Source organism: Leptopilina heterotoma, unplaced genomic scaffold (assembly GCF_015476425.1).
Source record: "Leptopilina heterotoma isolate Lh14 unplaced genomic scaffold, ASM1547642v1 Lhet_112, whole genome shotgun sequence".
Taxonomy (NCBI): domain Eukaryota; kingdom Metazoa; phylum Arthropoda; class Insecta; order Hymenoptera; family Figitidae; genus Leptopilina; species Leptopilina heterotoma.
This window is the reverse complement of record NW_025110831.1, coordinates 355,137-380,312: the sequence shown is the minus strand read 5'-3', so window position 1 is coordinate 380,312 and position 25,176 is coordinate 355,137. Positions and strand designations below refer to the sequence as shown.

General features: G+C 26.1%; 1 protein-coding gene across 6 annotated transcripts in view; it reads left to right on the top strand.

The window, feature by feature from the left end:
- The window catches only part of LOC122504895, a 92,342-nt gene extending 72,851 nt beyond the window's left edge, over positions 1-19,491 (top strand). For 5 of the 6 annotated variants that reach the window (XM_043616258.1, XM_043616239.1, XM_043616248.1 and 2 more), the window contains 8 exons: positions 7,560-7,880; positions 8,010-8,386; positions 8,472-8,720; positions 9,487-9,964; positions 10,135-12,272; positions 15,142-15,341; positions 15,559-16,394; positions 18,511-19,491. In XM_043616258.1, the coding sequence (XP_043472193.1) occupies positions 7,560-7,880; positions 8,010-8,386; positions 8,472-8,720; positions 9,487-9,964; positions 10,135-12,272; positions 15,142-15,341; positions 15,559-16,282 (4,487 nt within the window). In that variant the 3' untranslated portion in view covers positions 16,283-16,394; positions 18,511-19,491. The remainder of the gene's footprint in view (positions 1-7,559; positions 7,881-8,009; positions 8,387-8,471; positions 8,721-9,486; positions 9,965-10,134; positions 12,273-15,141; positions 15,342-15,558; positions 16,395-18,510) is intronic. The other variant, XM_043616231.1, reaches the window with a different exon arrangement.
- Positions 19,492-25,176: the final 5,685 nt, after the last annotated feature.

The following is a 25,176-nucleotide window of genomic DNA, read 5'->3' as shown; positions in this document are numbered from 1 at the left end:
AATTAGTTTTTTTTTCTCTGCTTATATAAAAAAAAATTACTTTAATGTTTATAAAAATAATTTTGAAATAATGAAAACAAATGAAATCGATGTTAGGATTTTTAAATTTAAAAGAGTGCGAGGAGGAGAGAAAAAGAAAGAATTGAACATTCATTTTAATAATTCTCCTGAGGAAGAGAAAATATTATATGAGAAAATCTCTAAAAGGGAGTCTTGTTTGTCTTTAATCATTTTTGCTTGCCCAGTAGAAAATACGCGATTCATAAATATATAAATATATAATACACAGAGAAACTGACTCTCAAGACTTTTCATTAATTAATTAACGATTGAGAGGGGTAATTAAGTATGCCGCCTATATATATTGAAAGTCTTATGAATTCAAGCTTTCTATGATAGAATTGCATTCATTTCACAGTTGTTTTTTTTCTGCTTTTTACTGGATTGTATTTGCTCTCGATTTATTTATTAATATAAATTTTTATATTTGTATTTTGTGAATTTTTTTTTTTATTTATTCATTCGTTATATTTCTTCGTAAATTTCTATTTATTTATCGATATTTAATTTTTTTTAAATGTTGATATATTTTTACATTATTTAAAGTTTTGTAATTTTTGTTATTTATTATTTAATGAAAAAGAAAATATTCAATTTAATTTTAAATTCTTTCTGTTTTGAAGAATTATTGAACTTTATACATTTGAAACTGAATTTATTATTTGAATAATTTTGCGAATAATTTTATTTAAAAATTGAAAAAATAATTGAATTTTAAAAAAAGTTGGGGAATTTTTTTTTATGAAAAAAGTTGTCACCCTTAATTAACTATTTAAAACTATAATAATTAATATTAAGAAAAATGATACAAAAAAAGAGAGTAATGTTACTTTTTAAGAAAAATATAATTTTCGAAGTTTGAAGAGGTAAGGGTGAAAGTTTCAATTATTATATGAACCTTTTAAGAGAATGTTGGAAATTCACGAGCGAAGATAATTGGCGTTAATCACCAATATTATGTTCAACGAGAACTAAGATTAGTGTTCCACTTTACCCCTATAATGTCAATTCGAAAATTACCCCTTTCAACCCTCTTTCTCTCTCCTTCTCTCTCCTTCTCTCTCTCTCTCTCGCCACATGTAACGTTTTCGACATAAAATATTCCCTTTGCCATTATCATCGAGCATGTAAATGTAAACCAACGAAACAAAGAGATCAAGGGAAAAAGGTTTTGCAACTGAATCCACTTAAGAAACATTCCATTGTGCTTTCGACTTATGAAAAATAGAGGATTACACATTCGCAAAATTATTATAATATTTTCCCTTTAGAAGCAAAATAGGAAAAAAGTATTTTATTTATTTATTTATTTATTTCAATTTCAAATACAGGATAAAATGTTGTCTCCATATAAACTTGAGTGAACTTGAAATATTTATAGTGAGAGTCGTATTTTTCTTCTCACAAGCAATATAAAAAATAACCATTTTTTCTATTTTACAAATTTATTTAAACTTTTTTTCAAAAATTAAAAAATTGTATTTCATTTATGTGGTAATTCAGAAATTAAATCATTTCAGACTTCGCCCTCGATAATTAACTTTAAAAAAGTAGGTATCGAAAAATTAAACTTGACAACCAAAAAAAACTCGTTTTAGACACTTCACAAAACTGACAAAAATTTCATTCTATATATTATTTTCCTGATTTTTTCTTATTTTTCTTCAAAATTTTTTTTCTTTAAAAAAATAATTTAATTCTTGAGAAGAATTTTATAAAAAAAAAAAAATGTTTAATAATTAATTCCTTTCGACTTTTATGCAAATTCAAATAATTTAATTCTTGATAAATTTTTATTATTCATGAAAATAATTGAATTAATACGAAGATTTTTCCAAAAAATTTTTTAAATAATTGAATTCTGTTTGAAAATTTAATTTAAAAAAATAGTAGATATTAAAAATCATTGAAATGTGAAAAGTTTTTAAAAATATTTAAATTTTACAAAGAATTTTATTTATTAAAAATTTTGACAATAATTGAATGTCTGTGTGGTATTTTATTAAATTTTTTTGAAAATAATTGAATTCCTAAAAAGCATTTTATTATTTATGAAAATAATTAAATTCTTGCGAACGATTTTATTAGAATTTTTTTATAATAATTGAATATCCAAAAAAAATTTATTACTTTTAAGAATAATTGAATTCTTGTGATGAATATTGTTACTTATGAAAATAATTGAATTTTGCAAAGAATTTTATTAAAATGCCTCAAAATAATTGTAATACATTCGAAGAATTATTTATGCAAATAATTGAATTGTTGGGAGTAATTTTTATTAAAATCTAAAAGAATAATTGAATTATTTCAAAAAAATGTAATTGTATTAGAAATAATTAAAATTCTTCGATGAATTTTATTATTTATGAAAATAATTGAATAGTTGCTAAAAATTTTATTAAAATTTTCAAAAATAATTGAATTCTTGTGAAGAATTTTATTAATTTTTAAAAACAATTGAATTCATGTGAAGAATTTTATTATTTCTTAAAAATAATTGAATTTGCGCAAAGAGTTTTATTCAAAATTTCGAAGATACTTGAATTTCTTGTGAAGAATTCAATTACTTTTCGAAAATAATTCAATTCCTGTAAAGAATTCAATTAATTTTTGTAAATGAAAATTGAATTTCTGTGGAAAATTTTGTTATTTTTGAAAATAATTGAATTTCTGAGAGGAATTTTATTAATTATGAAAGTAATTGAATTATGTATTGAGAAAAATTTTATCAAAATGTTTAAAAAGAATTGGATTCCTGTAAAATATTTTGGTTTATGAAAATAATTGAATTCTTGCGAACGATTTTATTATCATTTTTTAAAATAATTGAATTTCCAAGAAAAAATTTATTTTGAAAATAATTGAATTCTTGTGATGAATATTGTTATTTATGAAAATAATTGAATTTTGCAAAGAATTTTTTTTATTTATTTCAAATAATTGAATTCTTGTGGTAAACTTTATTTATAAAAATAATTGAATTTTTCAATTAATTAATTAAAAATAGTATTAAAAATAATTGAAATTCTTCGACGAGTTTTATTATTTATCAAAATAATTGAATTCTTGTTTAGAATTTTATCAGAAATTTTTTTTTAAAATTGAATTTCCATAAAAAATGTTATTATTAGTGAAAGTAATTGAATTATTGTGAAGAATTGTATATAAAAAATGCTATTTTAAATTGAATTTAAATTTATTTTTTTAGAATTTTCTTCGAAAATTTTGATTTAAAAAATTTTTATTAAAATTTGTAGTAAAAAAGGACGGAGAAAATGGGTTAATAAAAGCTTTTTTAGTAGGTTTTCGAAGGGAAGAGAAAAAGTAGAGAGGGGATAAAAGTTTTAATGTACATCATGTATAGGAAAAGGAGAGTTTGATTCGAGATAAAAAGCGAAAAAAAAGGAAAAAATAAAGTGGATGGTTGAGGGTTGAACACGGAAACAGAATAATTACTGAGGAACCTCGCTGGTTAACTAATTAAGGATAGCCAATTAAAAACTTCTCGCTCATCGTGCATGCACAGTGCCGTTTTTCACAGACCAATAGAAAAACACAGAAATGAAAATTTTGTTAACGCTTGAAAAATTCAGATTTCATATATAACGAGGGGCAAAACATTGTTTGTTCACTTTTCCATCACATCATTCATAATATAAACATAAACCATCAATTTTATCTTTCATTCATTTTTGAAATTTATTTATTTATTTAAATCGTCGAGCAGTAAAATTCGATTTTTTTTTAATTTTTATTTCATAAAGTTAATTATTTTTATCGCTCGGATTTTTTCTTTATCTATTTTTATTTTCTTTTTTTCTGCATCCATTATTTCAACTAATTCTTTTTTACATTCTTTTTATTTTAATTTTTTTTCGCTTTTATTTTTTAATTTTGTTACCGTCAAAACTAAGGGCTTTGTTTTGCACTCGAGGTTTTTAATGAATAAAATCTTTGAAATGAAATTATTTTAATCGGATATTTTTTATAAACAAAAATTTAGATTTAGATTCAATATGAAAATGTTATTCTCCACCTGCGAACGTCAAGGTCACCGCCAGATGGCAGTTGAGTTGATAAAATCAGGTTCCACTCCACCTGGTGGTGACCTTCGCGTTCTCAAGTGAAGAAATTCATTTTAACTCTAAAAAACTTTTTTTTATAATAAAAAGAAGATTTTTCGGAGAATAAATAATTTTTTTGAAAATAAAATACTTGGAAAATTGTTTATTCAAATAATATTCAAAGAATATTTAATTCGAAACGATTTTGCAAAAAATACAAATGCAATTAAATTAAATTAGTTACTAATTAATATTTGGTAGTAACTACATTAAAATTAGTTACTAACTATTTTTTTTTTTTTACAATACAATCTTCGTTAAACTGATTTTATTGTTGGAAATAATTAAAAAAAATTTTTTTTTTTTGCACAGAACAAATATTTATGTATTTTTTGTTGATGAAAAAAATGAGAGAAAATAATTTTGGAAAATTACATCTCTCTTGAAATGTCAATATTGAACAATTGGTGTGCACAGTGTCCATTCGTGAAATTCCCCACAATGATTGACAGTATTGTGTCCCCTGTGAATATTGAAATATTGTACATGATCGCATTATTAATCTATATCCTCAAATTATTGGTTAAAAATATCAATATATTATATTTGTATTTTGGAAAAAGCCGCTAAATTATTGCTGAGAAAATTTCATTAAATTAATATACAGTTTGGAAAGTAGTTTTTTATTATGTAAATTGCGATTAAACAATTGTTTTTATTATTTTACTCTTTTCATTTATAACTAGGAAATGTTTTATGTTTTTTAATTTTTAAATATAAATTTTTGAATAATTTAATAAAATTAAAATTTAAAATTATTTTCAATTATTTTTCTTAAATAGTAATAAAATCTTTGCAAAAATTCAATTATTTTCAATAAATTTCGTGAAATTTTTAATTTCACGAAAGAATTAAATTTTTTTCTTTATTCATTTTAAAATTTTTTAAAAGAATTCAATTATTTTTAAAAATTTTAATAAATCCTTCTAAACAATTCAATTATTTTCATAAATAGTCAAATTCTTTGTAAAAATTTAATTATTTTTAATACAATTTTAATAAAATTTCATAAATGAATTTAATTTTTTTTAAATTCAATAAATAAATATTTTTCTAAAAAAATCAATTATTTTCTGAAATGTCAATAAATTATTTTCAATACATTTCGTCAAATTGAAAATTGAATTTTTTTATTAATTCATTTTAAAATTTTTCAAAAAGAATTCAATTATTTTATAAAATTTTAATAAAACCTTCGAAACAATTTAATTATTTTCAATAAATTTTGTAAAATTGAAAATTGAAAGAATTGAATTTTTTTTTCTTAATTCGTTATAAAATTTTTTAAAAGAATTCAATTATTTTTAAAAATTTTAATTAATCCTTCGAAATAATTCAATTATTTTCATAAATATCAAAATTCTTTGTAAAAATTCAATTATTTTTAATAAAATTTTAATAAAATTTCATGAAAGAATTCAATTTTTTTTTAAATTAAATAAATAAATATTTTTTGAGAAAATTTAATTTTTTTCTGTAATGTTAATAAATTCTTCATAACGATTCAATTATGTTTTAATTTTTTTATTATATTTTTTAAACTTTAAACATTTTAAATTAATATTTAGTACAAAATTTATTAATTTATAATTTTTTTTATAGAGTTTATTGTCAAAAGTTTGTTACAAAATTTATTTTTAAAAATTTGTTTTGAAATTAATTTTCAATAAAATGTTACAAAATTTATTGCAAAATTTACTTTCAAAAATTTGGTTACAAATTTTATTTATTGAAAATTTATTACAAAATTGTTTTTCAAATTATGACAAAACTTATTTGTCAAATTTTTTTTTATTTCAGTTTTTTTAAAAATATAATTGTATTTGATTATAATTTTGACTTTTATGTAGTTTAAAAAATTTAATTTTCAATTTTGATAAAAAAAATAAATAAATAGATGAATAAAATTTCAAAGAAGTCAATTTTTTAGGAAATTTTTTTAAAAGCGGCTAAAATGTATAAATAAAATATTTATATCTCATTTTTTCATTTAAATCAATGAAAATATGAAAAATTTAGCTAATTTTTTTTAACTTAAATGCAGAAAAATAAGAAAATTCATCGAATAAATTTATTACTTTATTTATAAATTGAATTTTGAAGGAATAAATTTAAATCAACTAGTTTTATCACATTTTCTAAGTATAACAAAATTTTTATCAAATATAGAAAAAGAAGAAAATTATTATTCACATTTAAGAATTTATTTGAACTCCTATAAATGAAGGAGAAAAAAAAACTCGACTTTTCGAAAAATTTCAAATTTTAACTATACTGAAGAAAAATTGTGGAAATTGTTGAAAAAAATAAAAAGAAAAATTCACTTAGTAAATTGAAAACTTTTTAATCGAGAGTAAGAAGAGAAAATGTTGATTCTGAGTTTCTCTTTCTTTCAAATTTTTTTCCCCTTTTTTTCCACTTTTTTTTTTTTTTTTTTATAATATGGATCACTAATGAAAATATTAGACTCGGGGTCAGAAATGCTTGAGTTCTCGGAATAAGCTTGAAACAAAAGCAGAGTTTTTCAAAGATAAACGAATAGAATATAAAAATGCGAATCCCGCTAATTGAGCCGGTTCTCCAGAATAAAGTAGGGAATAAAGGGCTCGCATTTAATGTCGCATAAAAAACTCGGTACTCTATTCATTAGTAAAAGTTTCCTTTGTTCAAAAAAAGGAAAAGGAGGAAAAATATATTTTTTTTATCTAACTTATAAAATATAAATTATAAATTAAAATAAAAAATATTTTACATTGTATTATGAAAGAATTAAAAAATATTTCGAAAAGAGAAAAGAATTACAAAATTATTCTTCTGCAAAAAAATTGCTGAATTTTTGATTGGAAAGCGAATTATAAAAGTTTTTCAGAAAGTAAATTTTGATTATAAAAATTTTGATTAAAAAAAATAATTTAATTTAAATTTTTGAATTTCTGATATTGAAACTTGATTTTTTTCTGGGGGTGGGTAGAAAATGAATTTAATGTTTTATTAATGAGAAATATAAAGGTTCGTCTTAAAAGAATCGATAAATGGTTAATAGAATTTGCAATATTGATCGTTGCCCTTATGAATTTTTCATTCAACAAAAAAAAAAGAATAAAAAAAAATTCTCGATTCGAGTGATTTTAATATCCTATTTTTCCCCCCCACAATCAACTTGAATAGGAATTAGACTCAGTTTTCTTTTTTTCCTTCTCACCTCGATTTTTATTATAATCATTTTTCCTGTGCAATTAAACAAAAAAATTACTGCAGTTGAAAAATTCGTTATTTTTAAAAAATAATCAATTTGTTTTTAAATAATTATTTCTGGGTAGTAAATTAAGAGAAATAGATTTTTTAATGGATTTTTTTTGCTATTTGTTGCAGAAGTTGGAACGAGACAATTGGGAATTCATACGTGCGCGGTTTGTCAGAGCACTGTCGAGGGTGGGAATCAAAGTCGACCATTGTCAAGGAGCCAAGCTTCTCAATATGGAATTAAAGAAGAGCAGGTTTTACCTGGTGCTCGGGTGTGTAACACCTGTCGATGTAAGGCTGTGCGAGGACGCTACGTCACGTGTCCTCTTCCTGGATGTCCAAATCTCAACAACGCAAACACGAAAAATCGTGTCAAACGATTGAGAGCGTTGCCCGCCAAATGGCTTGATCTCCCACCTGAAATTCGCGAACCAGTCGTTAAAGAATTTCGTAAGTCGAAAATATTCAATTGTCGAAATTAATCTCAAAATTAATCGCGAAAAAATTTATTTTTTTTAAATTACATTTATTTGACTAATTACATATTTTGCTTATTAATAATAATTTTTTTCTTTGCAGAGATACCGAATAATGCGACAAAGTGCTGTTCGACTTGCTTCAATCGAATATCGAGACGATTGGCGCCACATTTAGCGGGCAGTGCGGATTCTTTAGAAGAGGGCGGCGATTCCGCGTTTGGCCAATGGACCGACGATGAACTCGAGCAATTAAGACGAGCGCTACGCGAACACGGTACAAATTGGCCAAAAGTCTCGGAGCAAATACCCGAGAAGACAAATCATCAATGTAAAAGTTATTATTTCACCTATCGAAAGAAGCACGGCCTCGATCAAGTTGTCGCCGAGTATTATCAATCGCTTGGCGAAGAGCGACGACCATGTCTCACTGACGAGGAGGAGAGTGGAAGCAGTACGAGTAGTTGCGACGAAATTGCGGTAATTTTATTTCTATTTTTAATAAAAAAGAAAGGTGCAAAGAAATATTTTCTGTATAAATAATAAATTTTCCCTTTTCTTTTAGATTCATGATACGAGTGATACGGCAAGTGCCGGTAGTCCAGCGAATACTATTTCGAGTACGACGCCAATAGTGCCCGTCTCTTCGGCTACAACTGCACTTACCGTTTCATTTACGCAGTCAGCGGATCAAAAAGTTGTCGATAAAGTGTCCGATATTTCGATTGTTTCGTTAGGAACGTCCTCGTCGGCGCAGCCTTTACCCTGCACCGTCACTCTTCCAAGTCGTGAGGATTACGACAGTTCTGCCACGGTAAGATCGAGATTTTCTTCTCTTCGCACATTTTTTTTTTTCTTTTTTTTTCGTTTAATTTTTGAATCGCTTTTTTTCTCCAATTTACTTTAATTCAATTTAATTTCAATTAATTTCATTTCCTTTCATTTACTTTAATTCAACTTCAATTTATTTTAATATAATTACTATTTCGTTTATGATTTATATTAATCTCTTTTATTTTTGTAACTATTTGTTGTTCTGTTTACAACAACTCGATATTATTTATGGCTCGTTGGTCTTTTTATAACTTGTGATTCTAGACAAATAATTGTACAATAGAAATGAAAGTTTAGGGGAAAGAATAGAAACTGAAGAAATAGGAAATAAAAAAAGTAGTGAAACAGAAGAAAAATAATTAGAAAAATAGTGAGACAAAAAAATAGAAAAATAAATAAATGGGAAAAAGAAAAAGTAGAAACAGAAAAAAGAGAAACAAAAAAATAGAGAGGTAAAAAATGGGGAAACAGGAGAAAAATAGAAACTGAAAAATAAGGAAATAAGAAAGTAGAGTAAGAAAATAATAGACAGGGAAAAATAGAGACGCAAAAAATGGAAACGTAAAAATATAGAAACAAAAAATAGAAACGTAAAAATGGGAAAAGAATAAAAATAGAGTAAAAGTAGGGAACCAGAGAAAGATAGAGAAACAAAAAAAAGAGAAAAAAAGCAAAAGAAAGAAGCGATTTTCATGTATCACATAATAGAAATGGGCCATCTGATAGAGACTGAATGCTTGTTCCAGGAGACGGCGGACGAAGGTCAGGGTGGTGCCGATTTGGAAAATAGTATTGTCTTAACGGTATCAACATCGAGTTCCAATTCGTCAGTGGCGCCTCATCAACCATCACAGCAACAACAACAGAGACAACCACAACAACAACAACCACCACCAAGTCATTCGCCATCAACGACAAGCAATACTAATCCATTGACTGTCAAGGATCTCATGTTAGGCGTTATTGAAATGCAACTAAAGAGAAATCCCAATAGTCCAGCGAATACTGGCAGTTCCTCAGTGCCAATTAGTTCCGGTACGCCGACAATTTCCAGTATTCTCAACACGGATCATCGCAATGACATTACATTTGTCCGCGAGTATAAACATCAAACGAGTATGTCACAAGCGCCAACGCAAAATCGTGAATCAAATCTCGCCACCCTTTCTGTTGTCTCTAGTCCACATCACGGGCACAGATCTGTTCCCAGTCCCCAACAAATTGGTGAGTTTTATTCTTATTAATTCTTATTTATTGGGATTCTCTTGTTTTTGAATTTCAGTTCAAAAATTAAAATTTGAAAATTTATGGAAATTTCTGCTGTAATTTACTGAAGAGTATTTCAATGTGGTTATAGAATTTATGAAAATTATGGAGTTTTTTTTTATCTTTAGGTCAAATGCAGGCGACTATTACTCCCTGTCCACCGTCGGCTTCAAGTGGCCAGACTCAGCCCTCGGATCATTTGCCCAAGGAAGGCCTCGTTGTGATGCAAGTGCAACAGGTGCAGCAGAATCTTCGCGACACTGAGGGAACTCTCGACCTGAGTATCAAGAAACCACGCCAACAGGAATACAATCACTCTCTTCAAACCCCACACAAACCGCCTTCCGTGGGACCCATGTATCGTTCCGAGCCACCTCCTGGAGCCTACTATCATCCACACACGCCTTCAGAACAAAGTCGCGGAGCCAAGAGTCCCCTTGTATATGTTTCGTCGCCCAGACCTCAGGCTCCGCCGCTCGCTCAAAAAATCAACAAAGTCACCGCGCCGCCTCCGCATCCAAAACTCTCGCCAAAATTGTCGAACATCAGCACCAGTCACAAGGGCGGTTCCATCACTCACGGCACTCCGGTGCCCGGCGCCAGGTACGAGGGTCTCCTGCGGCAAATGACACCGCCCGGAAGCATCAGCGGCACGAACACAATGAGCCAGGGCCCCAAGGAAACGGGCTCAATAACGCAAGGCACGCCCGTTCATCCGTTCGCGGTCGACAAGCGCGGCCAGCAAATGTACGACTACCACCGTTCAATCCGCCATTCGCCCGTCTCCACGAGCAACGTTCAAGGCCAAAATCCCGGCGTCGTCGTCACGCACAGCAACCAGTACAACTCCTACCCGGCCCGACCGCCGCCCAGCTACAACACCGAGCAGCAACTCTCCTCCCGGCAAATCATCATCAACGACTACATCACCAGTCAGCAGATGCACGGCCGCGGACGCGTGACAAACGCCGCCGAGACGCCCGTCAAAACCGAGCCACCCTCAAACCTCTACTACGCCAGCACCCCGCCACCGCAGACCCACACGCAGCCCCGCCAGGGCGTCATCCAGAGGCACAACACCCAGAAGCCAATCCACTACCCACCGCCCCCCGGCCTCGAGGCCTTCTCCAGCCTCGTCGACGTGGCCGTCCAGCAACCCAGCCTCCCCGTGCCCCACCCCCACCACCCCACGGCCACCAGCTCCAGCGGTCACGAGGGTCTCGGCAAAACCATGGCCGACCGCCTCATGGCCGATCGCTACGTCGACAATCGCGCCTTCCGCGAGCAAGAGATCCGCCTCCAGGAGCACCGAATAGCCATGGAGCACCGCATGGCCGTCGCCCACCACCAGCAGCAAAAGGACCGCGAGCGCGAGCGCGACCTCGTTCACCTCCGCGAGAAAGAGGAGCAAAGAATCAAGGAACTCCGCGAGAAGGACTACCTCCTTGAGCGTCGCATGGCCGTACAACATCAACATCATCTCGAAAAGGAAATCCAACAAGAACACCGCCTCCAGCAACGCGAAAAGGAACTCCAACACGTCGAGCAACGTCTCCACGTTCAGAAGGAATTTCAACACAGCGATCACCGTCTCGCCGTTCAACAGCAACGCGAAAAAGAAGTCCAACAGCAAATGGCCGTCGCCGCCCAACGGGAGAAGGAACACCAGGAACATCATCGCCTCGCGGTTCAACAACAACGCGAAAAGGAATTGCAACAACAACAACAGGAACATCGCCTCGCGGTTCAACATCAACGCGAAAAGGAATTGCAACAGCAACAGGAACATCGTTTGGCGGTTCAACAGCAACGCGAAAGGGAACTTGTTCACCTACATCAACAGCAGCAACAACAACAGCAGCAGCAACAACAGCAACAGCATCAACATCAGTTGCATCATATTCAACATCAGCAGAGAATTGAGGCGGAGAGACGACACATTGCGCAGATTTATCGTGAACAACATCCTTATCTTGAGAGGGAAACTTCGAGAGTAATGAGTAGTGGTTTTACACAGTCGTCGAGGCATCAGCCGGGACCTCAGCAGCAGCAACAGCAACAGCAGCAGCAACAACAGCAGCAACAACAGCAACAACCGCCGAGGCAGAATCAACAACAGAATCAACAGGCTGATGGATCGTCGACATTGACTGCTGCGAGTCTTATTGACGCTATTATTACGCATCAGATTAATCAGAGTACGGACAATGCGCCTGGAACGCCGTCTTCGAATAATCAACAGAGGCCCGGGGACAGACTCTTTCAGGTATGATTTGTTTCGAGAAAATTAACAACAGTTTCCGTTTTACTTCACTCCTTTTGTCATTAAAATCCGATTCAGTAACTTGTACACCACCAACTTATAAGTTTGGAACCTCGGATCGACTTTAAGAAGCAAAGAACAGTCGCTTCTTGATTAAAAATAGAATAAAAGTCGAAAAAGAAAGTTTATTTAATTCAGTGTTGTCACAAAAATTTTAAGTACATTTCTAAATTCAATTATTCAAAAATTGAAAAAGATTTAAATAAATATAAATAAAAGAGAGAAAGAAAGAATTGGTCAGGGAGAAGTCAGGGATTTTTATTAAAAGTGAGGGAAAAAATTTAATTTTTAGAATTTAGGAGAAAATTCTGAATTTTTGTGACTTTCGGTTTGACTCAAACTATGAAATTATCACAAATTCTTAATTAAAAAAAATTCACATTTTTCTATTTCTGACAATGATTTCTTTTTAAATAAACTTAATTCTTGAAGAAACATCATAAAACTAATATACTCAGAAATTATTTAATAAATAATTTTACTTTTAAATTTAAATATTTCAAAATTAATTGATTTTAAAAAAATTGCGTTTTACAATTTTCATAAAGGTTTGAATTTACCAAAAGGTTTTAATTTAAAAATTTGGAAAATTTCTATTTTCAATGAATTTATTAAGAAATTTTAAACAACTTAGATTATTGGGAAAAATTTTAATAAAAGTTCATCTGATATATGAGTTAAATTTTTTAATATATATTTCATTAATTATTAAAAATAAAGAATTTTAGTTGAAAACACTAAAAATAATTGAATTTTTGACAAGTTACGAATGATTGCAGAAATTCAATTATTTTCAAAAGTAATTAAATTCTTCGCAGAAATTCAATTAAATTCAAATGTTCAAAAAATTTTTAAATTCTTGTTAAAATTTCAATTATTTAAATAAATAACAAAATTATTCTCCGAAATTCAATTATTTTCAAAAATTTGAATAAAATTCTTGGTAAAATTTCAATTATTTTCAAAATTTACTATTTTAACAAAGTTTTCCAAAAGAATTCAATTATTTAAAAAAAATTTGAATACAATTCTACAGAAACTTTTAATTATTTTCATAAAAAATTAAAATTTCACAGGAATTCAATTATTTATCAATTTTTTATAAAATTCTTCGCAATAATTCAATTATTCTTAGAAATAATAAAATTCGTCGAAAGAATTCAATTATTAAAAAAATTTTAATAACATTCTTTATGAGACTTTAATTTTAAGAAACATTCAATTATTCAATAAACTATTTATTTTTGTATTTAAATAATTGAATTCTCGTAGAATTTTCTATAATTAAAATTGATTAAAAAATGAATTTTAGTTAAAATTTTAAATAATAATTGAATATTAAAAGCATGTTCAAAATGTTAACGCAATTCTTTGAAAGAATTCAATAATCTTCATAAATATCAACATTTTTCCCAGAAATTAAATTATTTTCAGGAATTTTAATAAAATTTTTTGTAAAATTCAATTATTTTCGTAAATAACAATATTCATGACAATAATTCAATTAAAAGATTCTTATCAATTAGATAAGAAACTATTACTTACACCTCACATATGATATATTCAGCCACAAGTCGAAACTAAAAAACTACATCTAATTATAATAATAATTCAATTATTTTCAAAAATTTAAATAAAATTCTTGGCAAAATTTGAATTATTTTCAAATCAATGATTTTCAATATCTACTATTATAATAAAATTTTCCAAAAGAATTTAATTATTTTAAAAAAATTTTCATAAAATTGAACGCAAATATTTAATTATTTTCAAAAAATAATAAAAATTTCACAGGAATTCAATTATTTACAAATTTTTTATAAACTTTGCAATAATTTAATTATTTTCATAAATAATAAAAATGTCATAGGAATTAAATTGTTTAAAATTTTTTTTATAAATTTTTTTATAATAATTTTATTATTTACAAAAATAATAAAATTCTTTACAGTGATTTAATTATTTTCATAAATAATAAAATCTGCATAGGAATTTCAATCCATTTAATTATTATAAGTAGTTGAATTTGAAATGTTTGAAAATATTAATTCCTATGGAAAAATAATAATGAATAAATATTTATTTAAAATACTATTGGTATTTTCGAATAATTGTATACAATTGAAGAAATTTGTAAATAAATGTAATAAAACACTTTTTTCAGTATCTGATGATTTTTAGTGTGAATCAGAATATTCTTTAGGGTTAGGGAAAAAGTCAAAATTTTAGCTTGTAATCAGAGAAAAGTCGGGGGAAAAAAAATAAAATTTTGGTGGCAACCCTGTTAAATGCTTTTTTTTTGCCAGGTGACATAACATTAAATGATTTCAATTTATAACCTTCTGAAATTTAACTATGTCTAAAAAAATACAACTATAACTCTTCCAAAAATTGTTAAAAACAATTGAAACTTGTTAAAATATTTTAAAAATAATTGAATTTTTGAAAGATATAAAAAAATATCAAATTTCTGGAAAATTTTGATTATATAAATAAAATATGAATATGATTTCACCGAAATTCTAAGAAGTCTAAAAAAGTAAATTGTCTAGAATTTTAATTTTCTTTGTTTGAAAATAATTGAATCTTAAAAAATTACGATGAAACAATTATATAAGAATTATTTGTTTTTGAAATATTGTAATGTAATTTTTCGAAAATAATTGAATTTCTTAACAAAAATTTTTGTATAATTTACAGGAAGTTTATTAATTTTTTGAAGGATTTTTTTAAAACCCCTAAGTAACTTTCCTGATTAGAAACTTAATGTGTGGTATTAAAATTTATTTTGTTTTTTCTTTTCTGTAATTAGGGTTTCCAAAGAGACAGTCCTGCAGAACCTAATGGTATAGCTCACAGTCCTGCCAGTGAAAATAATCCTGTAAATAGTGGATCTGTCGCTGTAAGTGGAGGTGGCGGTGTCAATAAAAGTGTTACTCTCGGAGAACATATTGAGCATATTGTCGCAAAAGATTATGGACCTCCACTGTCGTCTTACCGACCCTATTCAGGGTGAGTAATATATTTTTTAATCACTAATTTATGCAAATTTACATTGTAATTCATGGTTATTTTATTCAGTAAAATTGTGATAATTTCAGTAGATTACATCGCAATTCATGAAAATTTATTGGATAATAATGTATACAAATTTATCGAAAATTTATGGAAAATTTTCGGGAAATTTAGAATAGAAGAATCGAAATTAAAACAATATTTGTTTCTTCAGGTACCAAACTTCCGAAGATCAATGGAAACGAAGAAAAGGACTCGATTCCGATTCAGTGAAATCAGAGGATGAACGACAGATAATTCGTGTTGCGCAACAACAGCAGCAATCACAACAACAGCAACAGCAGCAACAACAACAGCAACAATCCTCACAATCGAGTCAATCAGTTGGTAAACAACAATTCCTAACTGTCGAACCAGTTTCACCACCGGAAGCAACGACAAATCATTATGCTCGACGCTTCTACGAAACGACCACTGCCACAACGACTTCCGGTACCCCATCAAATAAGCACAGTCTCTCGCCACTCGATTATGTAAAAAATAAAATTGTCGAGGTGATGCGTACCTCGGAGGACGATAAAGGTGTTAATGTTGAACGTAATGGTGGAGGTGGCGTTAGTGTTGGTGTTGGTGTATTAGGTGTTGGCGTCGTCGTCACTGATAAAGACGATAAACCCGGCGTTGATAGTCCAGCTGGCGGTGAAATTGTCATTGATGAAAATCCAAATCAACAACAATCACAACAACAAAATCAACCGCCAGTACCAGCGCCAACGACATTCTATCCGTTTAGTGCACTTGGTGTTCATACGGGACCACCACCAGCGCCACCGCCACCATCATCAGCGACAGCGTCCCTACCAAAATCCGAACACGTGCAACCGGAACCCGCGCCTCTTCTCTCCGCGCAATATGAGCCCCTCTCCGATGAGGACTGATGATGATGATGATAAATGACGATGATGATGACGACGTAACAACGACAACTACCCCATTCAATACTTTTACAACTCTTCCAAAGAGTTTGTTGAAAGAAGAAAACATTATTCGGTACGCTATTTTTCATTCACTTTTTTTTATATATTTTTTCTGTTTTGTCTTTTATCAATATTTCTTTATTTTTAAATTTTACAACTGTTTTTTTACTGATAGAAATTTATTTTTTTAAATATTTTTTGGGGTTTTTTCGATTTTAAATTTGAGATTTTGGGATTGGATGCATTTTTTTTAATCCATTTTTTGAGGTATTGCAAAAAGTATTTTTGTTTCGTTCTAGAAAGAAAAATGACTTAAATTATACAAATATTGAATTAATATATGTACAAATATTGAATTAATATACGAATATTGAATTAATATTCAAATTAATTGAATTTATTATATAATATTATATTATATATAATGTACAATAATATAATTTTCCTTTTTCATTTTTGATAAGTATTTGGTATTCTGTGACGCTTTCCGATGAAGGGGAAAAAATTTGCGTGGGAAAAAATTATAGGTTATGTTTAGGAAAGTTTTTGCTTCATTTAAGATTAATTTGATTATTTGAAGTCAAAAATAATTTCTCTCAACTATTTTACACAATAAATATTGTATAAAAATTGTTTTTGACTTCAGATAATTAAAAATGAGTCACTAATGAAATAAAAACGTTGTTAAAAATAACCTACAACTTTTTTCCCCGAAAGGTCCGAAAAGCGTCAAGTTTATATTTTATTGAATTAATGTATTTTATAAAATATAATATATATTGTATAATGTAAAATATATCAAAAAACATACATTTTATAATATTAAAATATTAATAAATACGTTTTAATGTTGGCGTAAATTTTTATATGAATATTTATTAATATTAACATCAATATTTATTTATATAAATATTAATACTTTAAAAATATATTTATTAATATTCAGATGTTATTTACTATTATACATTATATATAATATATTAAATATATTATATTAAACGAATTTTATATATTTAAGTAAAAAAAAAACTTTTTGCAAAGTCTCTTGATTGCCTAGTTAATTAACAAAGCAAAATGGAACGAAAAATGGAATTTTTGTCAAATTTTTTTTCCAACGTGAATTTTATTTTTTTTTCTTCACTCGGAAGTTTTGAGAATTCAAACAAATGATAAAAAAATTTTGTATATTTGTAAAAATTTACCCCTTTTTACGGTACCATTTTGTTTTGACGTTATAACCAAAAATTTATTTACCAAAAGTAAAATTTTATATTATACGTAATTATTTAATGATATGTAAAATTTTGATAAAATGAATATTTTTAGTTATTAAAATATTTATATTATCAGAATTTTACCATTTTTTTTCTATATTTTTTACGCAATTTTTCATTGAATCAATTTAAAGAAAGGTGATTTTTATTTTCTTTTTCTTATTTCAAAGAGTAAAATTACTTTATATAGAAACTAAGAATCGATTTTTTCGAATAGTAAAAAAGTCGATTTTCAAGTTTTTTTTAGTTTTGAATTCGTTTAATTTAGCAAAGAGAAAACGTTTCTATAATTTTTGAATCAAAATCAAGAAGTTTAAATACATTTTTTCTCGAAAAAAGAATTGTCTATTTTTATTTTATTCGATTTTCAATAAAATTCAATAAATTTCAATTAAATTTTTTTAAAAATGCCAAGTTTTATTTAACTCGATTTTATTTCAATTTTTCATATAAAATTCAATAATTTTCAATATTTTATTTTAATTTAAAAATAGAAGCGCTGATAATTTTTATTCGTCGGAAAAATGTTTGATATATTCGATATTGTTAAATTTTTTTTCTCCATCTTTTCCAAAAAAGTATGGAATGTAAAACAGTTTTCGTAATTTTTACGGGAGAATTTCCTGACGTGTAAAAACTGAATATTTTAGTCCCTCAGGCCAAAAAAAGGGGAAAATTTCTACTTTTTAATTTGCTGAAAAACATACAAAAAAAATGTATGTCTATGTGTTTAATAAATCACAAAAATATTTTAATCAGAATAAAAAATTGAATTTAAATTTACAAAAAATAAAAATTGCGCCCCCCCATCTACAGAATCTCATTTTTCTAAAAAAATTTTATTAGTAATTTTTGCGAAGAAAATGAAAATATTTTTTTTACTATTTTTTTTTCTTGTTCGTTTCCATCATACAGTTTTTTTCGCAAGGAGAGGAGCTCGCGCTCTACAAAAGAAAGACGCTTCTTTTTTGTAAATATTATATAAAAAAAGGAAATAAATAATCTTAATCGTCAAGAAAAAAAGGGAAAAAAACGATAAAAGTGTGTGCGTGTTTTTATTTTGGAATGAGTGACGAAATTTGTAAAGAAAGTCCAAAAACGTACCAGTGTGAAGGTGTAATCACTAAAAAAATGGATTTTTTTATTTTTTTTTTTTTGTTGAGTCATGGGATTTATTTTCCTTCCCCCCCACCCCCACCTATATATAAATATATACATATATATTATTTGTTTTTTTCTTTTTTTTATAAATATAAAAAAAAATAAATAAAAGTGGTTTAAGAGAAATAAAAAAAACACATTGTAAATAGTAAAATAGTATTAACTCATAACGAGCAAGTAATTATACGATTATTAGGCTAATGTATCTAGACATTTAAGTATATACATATTATAAATATATATAAATATAAATATGAAAAAAAAATTAAGCTCAGAGATAGGTAAAAAAAAATACAACAACAACAACAAATTTGTAGTTAGCGTTCTAGTGACTAGGCAAATCACGAACTGACTTAGAAAGAAAGGAAAAATGAAAAAAAAAATTTCTTTTTTTTTTGAGAGAGACTTTGTTGTAAAATTATAATGAAAGGGAAATGAAAATGAAAAAGTGCAGCATGAATATATATACATATATATATATTATTAAAAAAAGATCGATAATTCAGTGAGGGATTTTATTTAATTTATATAATTAATCTACTCTTTTTATTGAAAAAAAAAAATTGAAAAGAGTACACGAAAGATAGAGTGAGAGAGAGTGTGTGTGAGAGAGATTAAGAGAGTGAGAGAGAGAGAGAGAGTGAGAGAAAGATAAATCATTCACACAACCGCACACACACTTTTTATACAGCCTTGTTTTTATATAAGAATAGTAAACTACGTTATAAGCGGCTATTAAACGTTATTCTCAATTGGATAAAAAACAAAAAAACAAAAAATGATCTTCTAAATTTTGAAAAAAAAATCGATCGCAGACTCTCCACCCTTTTCTCTATTCTTTCTCTGATTTCTAATATTTACAGCTAACGAACAAATCCTTGTGATTATTTTTCTTTTCTTGTTTCGCATTTTTTTCTTTCATTACTCTGTTATTTTTCATTCTTAATTTGTTTTACTATATTTTTTCTGTTTTTCGTCGTCAATTTTTTTTTTAATTTTTAAATTTTCTTCTTTACAGAAAAGAAAATTTTTTACTGTTTTTAATTTTTAAATTTTCTTTTCTATGGAAATTTTTATTTGGATTTTTTTCGTCTTATTTATTCTATTCGGTTGTATTTTTATTTTTATTTTTTTGTTTTGTTGTTTATAAATTTTCCTTATTTTCCATTCCTGTTCGTTATTTTGTTTCTAGTTTCATTTTCTCTTGTTTTTTCTTCCATTTGGTCGTTTTTTATTTTTATTTTGTTTAAAACAAAAATTTTTCTTAAGAATTCTGCTTTATCGAATTTTTTTGCTCCTTGTTTTCTTTTTTCCTTTTCTTTTTTTTCAGAAAGTTTTTTAAAAAGGAAAGAAAAAAATTTTTTTTAAAGAAAACCTTTTTTTTTAACTTTTAAAGTAAAAAAAAATATTTTTGAATTTTCAATATTTCGAAATTTTTAAAAATTATTCAGAATGGAAAATTTTCCGAATTTTCAAATTAAAAGCAAAAGGAAAAGCCTATATTTTTTTATTCTAAAAATTTTCTAACTTAACAATTTTTTTTCTTTCTTAAAAATCGTCTGTAAAAAAATATGTTTTCCTTTAATTTTTCTATTTCTTTGCTATTGTTATTTTTTATTACCGTTTTTTTTCTTTTCTTGCGTTTTTCGTTTTTTTGCTTTAAAAAAAACGAAGAGACAGGAAATTAGTGCGTGTATATAATAAAGATAAATATATAATTATTCTGTATGTAAGAAATTTCAATGAGATTCGGTAATCTGAACTATATTTACTATTTTATTCGCAAGTAAAAATAAAAAAAAATAAAAATAATAAAAAAAAAATAAATAAATCTCGTTCTTACATAAGTAAATGGAGAACTTTGTGATATTAGCTTTTTAATTCAAGTATCTCCTGTCGCGATTTCAAAGAAGAGAAAAAAAAATTAAAACATTTAAAGAAAATAAGAAAAAACTGAATGCAGAGGGATTTTTCTTTCTTTTTTTTGTTGCATGAATGGTCTTCCGGTACTTTAAATTTAAAAATGAAAAAAAAGTGGGAAAAGAAAAGGAAAAAAAATATTTGTCTCTAGTTTTTTCTGCATTCCGTTTCTCGAAACAATTTTCAAGGTTTTGTTTCTTTTTTCTTTTTTATAATTCGTATAATTTAATATAAATATTAAAAAAAATATATTTACTTTTAGCCAAAGTTATTCCCGCAGGTAAAATTAATTTTTTTCCGTATAAACACTTTTTACAATAACTTTGCATATTTGGTTATGGATTATAAAAAAAAACTAAAAGAAAAACAGAAAATAGTGTTTTTTCAAAAAGGGAGAAGCGTGTCGAGCCTGTCATTATAATTGTAAAATTTAGAAACTAGAAAAATAGCTACAAATTCCCAAAAGAAATCTGGATTGGAAAATAATTGGAAATTAATAAAATTTTTGCTTACATTTTTTTCGATAAATTAAAAGAAAAGTTTTCTTTTCTTGAAAATATTTCTTTAAAGTAAAATTTCCATTTTAAAATAGAAATAATTTTTTCAATAAAAAATAATTATCTCGAATTTTCTCACAATTTTGTCGTCCTTTTAATAATTTATAAAAATTTATTTCTCTTTCCAATAATAAAAAATTTCATATTCAATATGCAAAAGAAATATTCAAATATTCTATAATTGGACAGAATTTAATAACGGAAAGAAAAAGCATTTAAAAAAAAAGTGAATAAATAATTAAAATCTATGAAAGGCTGTATAAAGCTGATTATTATATTTAAATCGAAAATAATTATTAAAATGAGAAGCAAAAAAATAAAACAACAACAACAATCCAAGGCACTTTATCCTTTCTCCGGATTTAACGTATCATAAATATTAATAAATAAAATAAATAATTAAAAAAAAAAATACAAAAAAAAATAACTGAAAACAAGTGACCAGAATGTGAAAAGCTGAGAGACGATACGATTACACTATTAAGAAACACTATTAAGGATTAATTCATTAAATTAAATAAATAATAGCGAGCCAGCTCGTACCACGCCTACAAGTAAAATTACAGGTGTAACACGATAATATTATTATTATCAAAAAACAATTCAATGTAAATTGTTATTTTTGTTGAAATAAAAATCACCTCTGTTATCAAAGGGTTCTTATATCCTTTTTTCTATGATGATGATGATGATAATAATAAAAAAAAGTAAATAATAGTGATAATTATGGTAACAGTAAATAAAAAGGATAATACTGATTAAAATAATAGTTATAATAATAGTAACAATAATAACAATAATAAAAACAATAATAGTGATAAATATAATAGTAAATAGTAAATAAAAACAATAGTAATAAAAATAATAATAAAAATAATAATAAAAATAATAATTTAAAAATAATAGTAATAGTAAATAAAATTAATAGTAATAAAAATACTAATAATAAAAATAATAATTTTAAAAATAAGTAAAACTATTTTAAAAATAGTAATAGTAAATAAAATTAATAGTAATAAAATAAATTAATAGAAATAGCAATAATAATAAAATAAAAAATAATAGTAAGAATAGTAATAAAAAAATAAAATTTATTAGTATTACTTTTATTATTAATATTATTATTATTATTATTGTTATTATAGTATTAAAAAATAAAAACCCTTTCGATATTTGTCGAGTGAGAATATAAATTATAAATGATAAACTTTTTAACATACAGTTTAATGTAAATTTTAAGAAGAAGCAAAATTACAGTGAAGAAAGTTTTTTTTAAAAAAAGTTCTTAATACTCGGACTTGGTCAATTTGACCGCAAAACTTTTGTTGCTGATAATTTGATCGAGTGTATTAAGACAATTAATTTATTATAATTGATACAATTATTTTTGGAATTTTGCCTTTAATTTAAAATCTTATTTTTTAATTTTTATTTATACGACTTTTTTCTTTAAATTAAAAGAAATGTATTTTTTATTTTTTAGCTGAGTGACTTCAACAATAGAGGCTTTTCAGATTTCTATTGTGAATTTTTTTTTAAAATTTTTAACTTCAAAGCTGGATTTTGTGCGGTTTTATCATCTTACTATCGGTAAGTAAAAAAAATATTTAATTAAATTTTTGGTAACGGAATTTATTTATTTAAAGAAATTTCTTTATTGCACTAAATTTTTAAAATGGAATTTATATTCAAAATATTATTATTTTTGATTTTATATACTAGTATTTAAAAATTAGCAAATGGTTTTAAAAATTCAAAATGGTGGATCTAACATGGCGGTCGAAAGTTAAAAACAAATTTTGAAAATTCAAAATTGTGGTTTTAGAAACGTTAAGAAAACAAAAATATTTCTTTGACATTTTGATAATTTATTTATTTATTTAAAAATATATTTTCAATTATTTTTAGAAAATTCTTATTTAACTGTAAATTATAAAAACAAAATTGTTTATTTAGAGAATTCCTTTTCAACTGTAGATTAAAAAACAAATTTTTTATTTTCTTAACATTTTGACAATATTTACAAGTAAAAACAGGTTCCTCTAATCTCTCGACATAACGTATATCCTCCAATAAACATAATAAATTATACTTTAAACACACACGCGGAATTCGGCAAACTAAAGTAAAAATAAACCACGTTTTATATTTTTCTGTAAGAAAAAGAGAATTTTTCATCACTAAAAATATTTTTAGAATTATTTTTTTCAAAAATATAAACTTACAAAGTCTAGAAATTAATAATTATTTAGAAATGTTTATATTTTGAATAATTAATATACTTTAAAAAAGACGAAAGAAATATTTCCGAGAAAAATAATCAGAAAATTTTGAATTTATTCTTTATAATTTAAAATATAAGACAATTAGTTAAAAATTAATGTTTCAATTTAAAATTAAAAAAAAATTTTGTTAAATAAACAAAAATAATAATTAAAAAACTAATTCTTTAATTTACAATCAAAATAAAAAAAATTGATATATTTTTGAGGAAAAAAGTCACAAATCCGTTATATCTCAAATTATCTTTTTCTCTAAATAGTAAATTTTCTTTTTAAATTTAATTTTTGTAGCGACTATTTATTTAAAGTGACCGAAGATAACACGAGTCCATGTCGTTGGATTCTTATCAGTTTCCACTTTTTTATTTGATTGGCGAATTAAAATTGTCCACACATTCGTATGTTTTTTTTTGTAATATACAAAAGTCGAGTTAACTGAGGTCAAAAACCAGTTTTAGTTATAAAATAAGTTTTACATTAAACTGTAAACTATAATCGCTTGTATTTATTTATCTTCTGGAGAAGTTATTTTATCGTTACTAAAATCAATTATAAATTTCGATTTTTACCTATTTCATCATTAAAATAATTATATGTTCATTTTTTTTCTGTTGAAAAAAAAGTTTGCTTTTTATAAAAATTTAAATATTAATTTACTAATTGAGTATGTAAATAAAAATGAAGAAATAATATAAAATAAAAATATAATTTTTTTAAATTAATTAATTCATTCAGTTACGAGAAATAAATAGTAATTTTTACTTGTCATAAAAATTATTATCAAAATGATTAAATTAAGTTTATTAAATAATTTAATATTTGCGGATAAAAATTTTAAAATATCACACCCACTAAAATAGATTTCACTATTTTATACGTACGTAATGATAAAAATAGTTTTAATGGTTTTAGTGAATTTATTTTATCAATATAATAGCCTCTCTGTCTCTCGTCTTGAGGCGATTCCCTCATGTTTATGTTCGAGTTTTTCTTACGCGTCGCAGTCGCAGTTTCAGTTCAGTTCCTAGTAGTCATCAGTCTGATACGAAAGATCTGACCAGTGACGTGTCGGTTTTAAAATTTGTTTCCCTTAATACTAAAAGAAATTCTATTTTTTAAAACATTTAATAATTAATAATACAATGTAGACATTTTCTATTGCTAGTGATTTTTGGATTTGAAGAACAAAAATGTTTAATGCGTATTAAGTGAAAAAGAGAAAAAAAAGTTATTTAATTGATTAAAAATTAATAAAAAAAATATATTATTTAAAAAAGTTAACAAATTTTGTTTAAGAGTTAAATAAATGTGAAAATAAACATTACAAAAATTTATTACTTAAAACATTAATTAATACTATAGAAATTAAATTAAAAAATTTAATATAATTTAAAAAACTTGTTTAATTTATAAATCATATTTTATGGTTCACCTATAACTATAATTTTTGCCAATTTAGAAATTTGATTAATCTAGAAATTTAATTATTTTCAAAATCTAACAAATTATACAAATAATTTTATTATTTAATTAACAATGAAATAAATTAAATTTAGAATTGAATTTTATGCTTCTCGGATAAAAAAATGTAATTCTTAAGAAACGGAATAATAAAGAATAATTTTACGGAAAAAGTATTCTCGGAACTTATGTTCTATAAA